The sequence below is a fragment of the Rhinatrema bivittatum genome, chromosome 1 (assembly GCF_901001135.1).
Source record: "Rhinatrema bivittatum chromosome 1, aRhiBiv1.1, whole genome shotgun sequence".
NCBI lineage: Eukaryota > Metazoa > Chordata > Amphibia > Gymnophiona > Rhinatrematidae > Rhinatrema > Rhinatrema bivittatum.
The window spans coordinates 271,274,523-271,284,908 of record NC_042615.1 but is presented as its reverse complement, the minus strand read 5'-3'; the positions used below and the strand labels follow the sequence as shown (position 1 = coordinate 271,284,908).

Here is a 10,386-nt window from a genome sequence, read left to right as displayed (position 1 = left end):
ACCCTAGCCTTGATGAATGGCGCTACTGCTCATAAATTTCAAATTTGTGCTAATTCAGCCCTTTTTTGTTTCCATCACCGAGAGCTTAAGTTCTGGCAGAACAACCCAGAATGGCATTCTGCCACTTTTTTTGGGACCCAAGAAAGCTGGCAGTGTAAATCGGTTCTGGCTCTGTGTGTGTGAGAGAGAGAGAGAGAGAGAGAGCGAGAGTGAGTGTTCATGCTTGGCCCGGGTCCTGCCCCTTTGCACAGGTTACACCTGACCTGGCCCCCGTCTATCTCACTACCCCTCAACAGTTCTACGTCCTTTTTGTCTACAAATTAAGTCCTGATTCTATGTAATCCAGATGGAAGCCTCCCCGTGCACCGGCTTAATCAATGTTTTACAATTGTAAATAATTGGATGCCTGCTAATAATCTGAGACTGAATCTATAGAAAACAGAGATTTTGTGGCTAAGCGGATCTCCAGTTCCTGAAAATGGATTGATTTTGTCGTATAATGATGTGAAGATTCCAGTGTTTGCTGAAACCAGAGATTTAGGAGTCATTGACGCTAAAATCACACATAAAAAGAGAATCCAAAACTGCATTCCTTAAACTTAGAATGATTTGTCCTTAGGAATTTTTATTTCTAGAGAGGTTTTTAAATTGGTGGTACAGGCGTTTGGCTTAAGCATACTTAGACTACTATAATTCCTTATATATTGGATTACCTAAGAAATTATTAAGAGATTTGCAACTTGTTCAGAAGGCAGCTGCTATAATAATACAGGGGCAAGTTACAGGGAAGGAATAAGTCCCTGGTGAAGGGAGCTGCATTAAGGTTAAGATCCTTACCCTTAGTGAACAGAATTGCTTAAAGCAAAGGGACACATTGTATCTCCAAACGGTTGAAAATATCAAAATTTATTTGCTAAACCTTTAATAAAAAAAAAAAAAAAAAAAGTTATAAGAATCAAGGGCCAGAATATTTTATTTTGCTGCTCCTTCAATGTGGAATGCAATACCAACTGAGTTAAGGGGAGAAATAAATGATTTAAATTTTAGGAAGAAGCTGAGCAAGTGAGAGAATGGCTGTTCAAGCGATTTTGGATCATTTTCATGATGTCTGTAAATCACTACGGGCCTGCTGGTAGCAGCGATTAAGAAATGTAAATTGGAAATAAATGTTCCCCAGGTGCCCTCCCGTTCATGGATAAAATGCATAGTAAGTCAGGAAGTGTATGCTCTGTAGAGGTAGATGGCAAAAATAAGAAAAAGAAAAAAATCCCAAACAATAGGGGGGAAACACTGCTGCAGTAGCTCCTTCAGTGCAGGCCTTGACTGCTTAACCCTAAAGCTTTTTGGGAATGTTTACCCGTTGGAAACTTGTGACTAAAAATACAAGCCCACTGTAATTTTGGCGGACTTACTAGGGGGCCGAAGAACAGTACGTGTAGCAGGCTGCTTTTTCTTTGGGTTCACTGCACATTGTTGTGCACTAAAATAAATTTCTTCCTGTGTAATAATGGTTTTAGCACACAAATCGGTTGTGTCTGTGGCCACGGAGCCTGCAGCATAGAGAGACCAATGTAATAAAAAACTCGATGTAGTAAGGCACGAGTCAAAACTGTGCACAGCACATCGGTGCACGATCTCTATACTCACGTGTCACCAACCCCATGCAGCAACCTAATGGTAATCTAATGCGTGAGAAGTTTAAAAAAAAGCACGCCCACCCAAAAACATGCACGGTGTGCCTAAAACATAAATCCCGAGTGCAGGACCCCCGCCAGCATAAACTCCAGGTTTTATCCCAGTGCTGACCAGTAGTTAAATTTCCAGCTGTAAGAAAGCATGAGTTGAGCCTACGCACCCTTCTCTGCATTGGGGGAGGAAGGAGCTAATGCCGGGATTAACACGGGATTTTTGCATGGAGGAGTGCCGGTTTGTGAACACGTTTTTTTCTCACGTTTGTGGGCACATTTTGTGTGCGTTACACTCCTTGTTAAAATCGGCTGTACAAAGTCGTAAGCAGCAAAATGTGTGCATGGCCAGGTGCGCCTTTCTAGGGGCCCAGAGAACAGTACGTGTAGCAGGCTGCTTTTACTTCGGGTTCACTGCACATTGTTGTGCACTAAAATAAATTTCTTCCCATGTAATAATGGTTTTAGCAGACAAAAAAAAAATGTCCTGTAAATAAAAGTGCATGGAAAGATGAATATCGGTTGTGTCTGTGGCCACGGAGCCTTTTAGTCAGACTGCTGTGGTAGTCTCCTCATCCAATAGCAACCAGGGCACTGGAAACCCCAGATGCAGAACCTCACCCACAACCCCCACAGCAGACAGAAATGGACGGAGGAGCACAGCCTGAACTAGAGATGCAAACCTCAGGATGATCCTTGGAACAAGAAATCCAATGGATTATAAAAAGGGAGGGGACCTTTCTAATGCAAAGCCACGAGGTGCCGAGGGGTAATCAACCAATCAGATCCCAATTAGCAACCAAACCCCTTCCCATCAGCATCCTCTCTTGTGCACCAGGTGCCTTCGCACAAGGCAGGGGAACATTTCCATCCCAGTATTTTTCTTTATTTTCAAACAAACATTCTAAAAATTGCTTACAAATGGGGAAAACGGTAGGTGTTTTATAATAAGTTAATAGGTGCCTCTGGCCGCAGCAGGTCTCACAGTGTTCGGCTGTGTCTCATAGTCCTCTCCCAGATGCACCCAGTGAGATATCGAGGCATGCCCTGTACCATAAAAGAGTTCCATAAACCTGGAAGAACCACCCCAGGTACCCACCAGGGCAGCTCAGCCAGAGACAGCGAAAAAGGGAAGAATACATGAGAGGGAGGTATAGCCCTGCAGTGTCACCAACCAGCTCCTTTCTCTCTGCAAGCTCTGGCTTCTGTTTTGGTCTCTTGTGCCTTCAGCTTATTCAAGTAAAATCAAAAAGTTCCAACTTATAAAGAATTGTTTTGGAGAGGTCCTAGTTTAGAAGCGGCGTGCTCAGATAGCAGCAGAAGGTAGATCAGAGGCAGAGGGTGACTGTAGCCTGTGTACACACACACACACACACACTCAGAGCCAGACTTCTCCCTCCCTGGCTAAATGCATGTCCCGATTCCTTTCACATTCAATTGCCTGCACACTGGTCTCTTGCGGTCGTGAATGCCGTAGCTGGCAGCAGCCTAGGGCCAGACCCGGCTCCCTCCGTTGCGCATAGGATTAAACTTCCAATTGCCACTCTTGCTCAGGTCAGGAAGCCCCAGTCTTTCCTGATCACTTCTAGGTCCAAGCATTGGAAAATGTGGAGGATGTTCACCCTGTGGGACTTCAGCACCCTGGCATGGCTGTCCACCCTCGTCCAAGAAGGGGAGAGGGAGAGAGGCTCCAACACTCCCCGTCACTGGTCCTGATTGTTGAACCCCCCCAGAGAGAGTGACCGCCAGTGGAAATCTTGTTAGAAATCACCCCTAAGACACATCTGCTAAGTTTCCACTTCTATAGGCTCCTCCTCCTCACTGTCCAGACCTTTGGGGGATGGGACCGGCTGTAAAACCCCAAACTGGGACAGCTTGGCTTTCTTCTGCTCCAGGCTCTGCTTCCTCCATTTAATTCTTCGATTCTGGAACCAGACTTTAACCTAGGGAAGCAAATTAGACAGCAAGAAAGGTGAGCAATCGCTAGCCATGCAGCCTGGCCAGCTGAATCGGTCTCACTAGAGCAATCATTTGCAGATATTATTAATATGTGGAACTAAGGATCAACAAACAAGTTATGGGTGATGCCTTCTTACTGGACTAACTTAACACGCCTGTGACAAGCTTTCCAGAGTTATCCTTTTTACAGCAGGTGAGTGAAGAAACAGCACAGACAGTTAAACTGGATCTAAAAGAGTACAGAATCATCAGGGTCTCAGCCTGTCCCCTTCCCTTTACTGAGCTGTGATTGTATATGCAGGCAGCCCGAGTCTTAGATGACGCTGTACTATTGAAATCCAGTGTAACTTTACTGTTTCTTCACTGCCTTGTCGGAAAGAGGATAGCTCTCCAAAGTGTCTCACAGGAGAAAGGTCTCACCCACAATTTGTTTGTTGACTCTTAATTCTACAAATCCAAGTAGACTAACAGGGCAATCTGTTACAATTCTTTCATCCAGGCAGAACCCCAGGGGGCTAGGTGGCAAGAGCTCAGAGAAATCCCACCTGCAAGGAGGGTTCGGTGCATTTGTAATTTAGGGGAGTGCAAAAAATCTGTAAATGAAATAAAGGAGGACCCCCCCCCTATGAAAAAGAATTATTATAATTATGTATATATGCACAAGATAAGTTGTTGTAAAATGCTCAGCACAGCTTGGCCAATTGGAGGGGGGGGGGGGGGTAGTACCCAGCAGGCCTTCAATAAAAAAAATAATGCTGTGGGCAGGAGATTGACTCGAGCTTGCAGTCAGCTCAGGGGTATCTGACACAGAAGAAAATCACATGTCTTCATCCCCACATATATCATGCAACCAGTCAATCTGAAGAGGGGGGCACGGCTGTTCTGAAACAGATGCAAAAACAAAAAACCTAGTGAACCACAAAAAAATAAAATACTATGGAATACAAAATAGAAGAAATTTGGAAGCATATACACTTAGAGCAAGAAACTCCCGTGCCAGGTTTAGCACAGTCCTTGCTTCCTATTCTGACCCCCGGATGGGGAAATATATTATTTTTTACCTGTTCTACATTTCAGTTTACCTTCTCAATAGAAGGACCAAAATAGTCAAGTTTCCTCTTTCTAGTATCCACCCTCACCTCCCACCAAGATCCTCAAATAAGAAAGGCCACCTTGCAGTAATGTCACTGCTGACTGGTTCTGCGCCATCCAAGGTCGAGCCTGTGGCCCCCTTTTCATCCACTCTTGTTCCTGGGCCTGGGGAATTAAAGGCAAGAGTTCCTGTCTCCTGCTGCAGATCTGGCCCTGGTCCCCGCTATTGACATTTACCGGTGGGAAAGAAAACAGGAAGGGCCGCAGTTTGCAGAACTACTGCATGCTGGTTGTCTATGTCTAAGCATGGGAGGGGACATTTTACCAAGAGTTGTGAATGAAAGCAGACATATTCCAGCCTCTCAGGAAACCTACGAAAAGCACCCAGGCTATGGGGCTGCTCCGTTATTAATTTCCCTGTTGTTGTTTTCCTAGCATACCGATACTGGCTGCAGCAGACTAGTGCAAAGTACAATAGTAAGCTGGGGTGCAATACAATTAATGGCAGGTGCCAGGGTTAAAAGAGGGTGGCCCCAGTCTCCCAGGAGTTTTACAGGAACAGCTCTTTGTCCTTATCCAGCTAGTTAATTCTCTCTAGGTCCAGGATGGCAACACTTCTGCTCGTTGTTACGGCTCACATTACAAACAGGATGTATTTAAAAAAAAAAAACCCAACTAGAACCACGTAATCGGATAGATTATTTGCTTCCCGGCATCTCGTCCTTAGTCTTTTGCACTGCAATCATGAAAGAAGCATTCATTAAGGCAGTGAAGCGCGAACGCCGGCCACAAGTGAATGTGATGCTGCTGAACCTGCAAGAGTGCGCAGTGCTAACGCACATCGGAACGCGCTATGGCACTGTGATGCCAATATACAGCGCCAAAGTAACGTGGGCGGATAGCGGGAAACGGCCGCAGCTTCACGGCATGTGATTAGGGCTACCGTCGGCTCTCTGACGTTTCTGGCTCACCTGGGTCTCGGTGAGGTTGAGGTTGGCAGCCAGGTCCACCCTTTCGGTGCCCACCATGTACTGCTGTTTGAGGAACTCCTTCTCCAGTCGCTCCAGCTGCTCGGGGGTGAAGACCGTGCGCACCCTCTTCAGCTTGCAGGCGCTAGCCCTCCAGGGGAGGGGAGGAGCAGCTCTGCAGGGCGACCTCTGCGGCTCTGGAGGAGAGAGAACAGACTTTTCATTCATTTAATTTCCATACCATCGTTCTAATAACAAATACCTCAGAAATGCAACCCTAATGCATGCATCCAATAGTCATAAAACTAGCTCAGGATCCACATAAAAAAAAAAAAAATAACGCAAATAGACATCGCATTAACTAATCCTATTCTGTACAGATAAATAATATAATTGCAATGCGTAAAAATTAGAAGTCATAAAAAACAATCAGAAAGTAAAATAACTATCATTAACAAAACTCCAGCTAAAACCCCAATTAATTACTAAAAGCAACAGTGAGCAGCGCAGACCCATCACAGGGTTTCCCCAGCAAATTCCAGGGCAACCTGAACTCCAGTCCTTGGTTTCGGCCCACCTCCCTCTTCATGCGAATACCAGAAATGAGCGCTACAGGAGTCCGAAAACGGTAACTGGACAGCAACCCCCGTGTGAGCACTTGGCGAGGGGCGGACAACAGCAACGGCCCTAAGGGTGCCTGCAGCCCAGATCTGCTTTCTCCTGCCGCAGAAGGCTTCTCCCCTTCGCCCCATTCGTTTGCTTCTTGCAGATCAAACCCACAGAAAATAAAATGCAGCGAGCACGGTGGCGATAACTGGCAAAAGGCGGTTTTCTGTACTAGATTTGGGAGGTGTGCAAAAATTTACGCACAGAGTTAAAATCAACGCGGGTCCGAGCTGCACAGCATCCAGACCGATGGCGCTTTCATTTTTCTGCAAGATTGGCAGAGATCTCGCCCACTATATAGGAAAGTCGCTAAATTTACAGTACCGAGTTCAAGGTGCTGAAACAAAACACCCCCCCAAACAGAGAAAAAGTTGTACTTTTTGTAAGCGCAAGACGGGGGATATCCGAGTGCTACTTTAAAAAATCGTTCGCTTTTACCAGAATAATATCAAATATTTAAAAAAAAAATCCTTTTTTATGAGAATCCCCTAACGACAGAACAGAAAGTAATAAGATAAAGGCATAAAAGCAAGAAAAGCAAAAGCCGCTAAGTACCGTAGTAGTTGTGGCACTAATAACAATCACAAACTCAGCCAACCAACTCTCTGCAGATGGGAAATTCTTGCAGATCTTTCCTGGGGGTGATCATTTGTCATTAAACATCCCAGCACCTTTCAGCAAACCCAAACCCTACGGAACGGTAAAGGCAACTCCAAAAGTTGGATTAAACTAGCAGTAAGAAAAGTTTAGCGTCACCCAACAATCCCGAGGAGAAGGAAGCCCGGAATGCAGACGGGGGTGGGGGGGCTCTGGGTCGAAACTGCCAGGCTTAACCGAATAAAAATGATCAGTGGCCGTAACTTTGGGGAGCCGATGGAAGCCTGGACCGAAGGCAGTAACATGAGATCGGCTGCTTGGGGTTTGTTTTTCCCTCTCCCTATTATTATTATCTTGTTGTGCCCCCTCCCCTTCCATACCCCCGGATGGTTTCCTCTGCAGCATCGGGGGGGGGGGGGGGGGGAAGCTCACCCCTTACCTTGCCGTGTGCAGCCGGCGTCCGGGCACCGGCAGCCTGGCCCCTGCAGCCAGAGGAGCTGCTGCTGCTGCTGCTGCTGCTGGGCCGGGGGCGGCGCGCTCCTGTACACGTACACGGGCGGGCAGGGCAGGAAGCCCCAGGCGTAGCCCGGCGGCGCCTTGGCGGAGCACCTGGGGAGCGGCGGCGGCTTGGCGAGGATGGCCTCGATGCTGAAGGCCGCCTTGGGCGGCCGGGGGCAGGAGGCGGCGGGCCAGGGCCGCTGGAAGGACGGAGGCTGGAGCATGGCGTGGGGGGCAGCCCTGGTAACCTGGAGGTGTCTCTGCCGGCCGGGGGGGTGGGGGAGGCGGCAGGCAGAAGGGGGCTTTATGCGAGGCTGCACGCTGTGAAGTGTAAATAAGGTATTAGTATGCAAAGCAGGCCGGGCTGGGAGGGGACAAGGTGCAGAGGGGGGGGGGCCGAGTGGCAAGAGAGATCGCCCGACTGCACAAAATCCCAACCCAAATCCTATTAGTTAGTAGGTTGTTGGGTTTTGGTTTGGTTTTTTTTTTTCCACTTATTATTTTCTGTTGTTAAATTATTATTATTTTTTGTTGTTGTTGTTGTTTATTGATTTGCTTGTACGTTTTGTTGCCCATTAGAACCAGTTCCCTGGGGGGGGGGGGGGGGGGGAGCGGATCTCTTTCCCTCCTGTAAACCAGGTGTCCCTTCTCCCGGGGCCCTTTCTGGCGCTGTAAAAATCCGTCGCGGACTGAAAGGGCTGCGAAAAGGCTGCGATGCAGCTCCACCGATCCGTGAGGGGCGCCGAGAAGCAGGGAGGGATCAAAGCTTCGGGGGAAAAGCTGAAAGGAGGCCAATTTCGATGAGTAAATGGTGGCAGATATTTCCGAGAGCGTGGAAGGGCCCCTCACCTCCCCCCCCAGGCCGGGACATCACTGCATTAACTGGTTTCGCTCTCAAGTTTGCTGTCATTGTCGCTTTCAGCGAGAGATAACAGAATAAATGCCAACAATCAGATCAACTGGCTCGCGCTTGCTTTCTTTTCTGTTTTGTAACTTACTTTTTATATCCCCCTTTCCCTTCTTGTATGCGCTTTCTCTCTTATCGAGTCAAAAAAAATCAAATTTTAAAAAAGTTTTAAACCGGCATTCAAAGGAAAAAATTGTGCGTGTGTCTGTTGGGGGCGGAGGAAGTGGGGGTGTTTTTGCTTTCAAATATTCTTGTTTTATTTACTATTATAATAACAGTATGATATAAAATATAATAAATAAAACAAAAGCACCGTACAATTGTTTTAAATATTTTGCTTTAGTTAAGAGGTGGCTTTGTTATGAAATAAAGCAAAATATTTAAAACAATTGTACGGTGCTTTTTTTAATGTATATATATAATGTATATATTTATATATAACTGTCCCAATAAGAACCGCCATTCATAGCTGCTGCTTCTTCCGCATCCTCATCCATGGATTCTGCCCTCAGGGCCCCAGGTCTCTGCCTCGGAAAGCCGCGGACCCCAGGGATGGCAGGACCACGGGCTCCTGCTCCCTGATCTCTCAGCTTCTTGTGTCTCCCATATGTTTGTAGGATCTTTTTCTGATTTGAATTCCTAGCTGATGTGGTGGGTTTTCGCGCTGTCACACCCCGGTTTCTCCCAGTTACCGCACCTACGAGTACCAGCTCTTTGGTTCACTTTCCTCCCCAGCTAAAGACTCGTCGGGGGGATATGGAGAGCTTTTCCTTATCTCCCTGATTCTGTTTATTATTATTATTGTTATTGCTAATTTATTGTCTGATGCTATTATATTGAGAGTTCTGAAAAAGCAAATAGCGCGCTGGTGTATTAATAACCGGCAGGGAGACAGGGACGCGGGTAAAAGGGAACTTTGCAGAGCTGGGGGTTTCTCAGAGAGGAGGCACCTGATTATTATTATTTTTTTTTTTTTGAGACGGAGATAGATTAGATTAACATAAGTGATTTTCCACATTAAGCCACTTACGGCCTATTAATTAGTAAGGTAATGAGCCATTTTGTTTCTCATTAGCGCTGTGTGCTCTGCTAATGCATTTCTATGGAAAAGTTGGAAAATTTCGCTCTGTGATAAGGACTTGGGAAATGTAGCACCAGGCGGCGATGGGGAGGGAGTGTCCTGCTTCACAGCCCGGGTGGCGGGGTGGGCCGGGGCCTTGCCTTGCCTCGCACCCACAAGGGACCCCATCTTGCACCAAACTGCTATAGGGTGTCCCCTGCCATCAGTTCCTGCGCTTATTTACCTTCCCATTCTTTTTTTGAAGCTTCGATCCTGGAAAACCCGACATGGCCCCTGGTGAGGCTGACATCTCAGTTTCTAGCTGGTTCATGTCTTTAACCTTCGCCCACTTTCCTCTCCCACCCCCTCCCAATAACATCATCAAAGAGGCCAACAGAATGGAGGTCTAAAACCGAATAAGTGGGTGTCGATCTAAGAAGTGATTAAGGATTTAATTTCATTACATTTCGGGCTTTCTGTTCCGCCTTTCCTGGCTGGTCAGTCACTTCAAAGCGGGTCACAATTAAAAAAAAATAAATTAGCGAGTCCTAATTGAAAGGGGTGAAGTGGCTGCCTTCTGGATGTGTGATACCAGTAAAAAAAATATCAAAGAAGATGGACAAGCTGGTAAAGAGATTTAAGGCATGCATTTACAATGAAAGAAAAGAATTGACGAAACCTGACTTTGATTTTGTTGAACAAGCAACACAAGTTTAAGCAAAGGTGGTTGGAGGGGTTGCTGTATACAAAAAAAATATATATATATATATATTTTCCAACAAATGACTGTTTGTTATTGCCTGTTTGGCATGCTTCATCGTCATGTATGGCAAATGTTTGTGGTTTCCTTTAATAAACAGTATATACAACTAAGAAAAGAATATAAATGATTGTGTTTTTATTTTATTTATTTTTTATTTATTTGTATTTATTTATTTAAAGCTTTTCTATACC

The 10,386-nt window shown here is 46.1% G+C and overlaps 1 protein-coding gene across 1 annotated transcript; it reads right to left on the bottom strand.

The window, feature by feature from the left end:
• Nucleotides 1-3,472: 3,472 nt before the first annotated feature.
• On the bottom strand, nucleotides 3,473-7,689 carry LOC115094530 (homeobox protein not2-like). Its single transcript, XM_029607676.1, has 3 exons — nucleotides 7,407-7,689; nucleotides 5,708-5,901; nucleotides 3,473-3,628 (listed from the first exon to the last, which is right to left on the bottom strand). Exons 1-3 carry the CDS (start codon nucleotides 7,687-7,689, stop codon nucleotides 3,473-3,475), a joined length of 633 nt encoding a protein of 210 aa, XP_029463536.1.
• Nucleotides 7,690-10,386: the final 2,697 nt, after the last annotated feature.

Coding starts and splice junctions, on each gene's coding strand:
- LOC115094530 (XM_029607676.1), bottom strand. CDS start 7,689: ATGCTCCAGCCTCCGTCCTTCCAGCGGCCCTGGCCCGCCGCCTCCTGC. Junction 5,902..7,406: donor CGCCGGCTGCACACGGCAAG/GTAAGGGGTGAG, acceptor TCTCTCCTCCAG/AGCCGCAGAGGTCGCCCTGC. Junction 3,629..5,707: donor TCAACCTCACCGAGACCCAG/GTGAGCCAGAAA, acceptor TTGCTTCCCTAG/GTTAAAGTCTGGTTCCAGAA.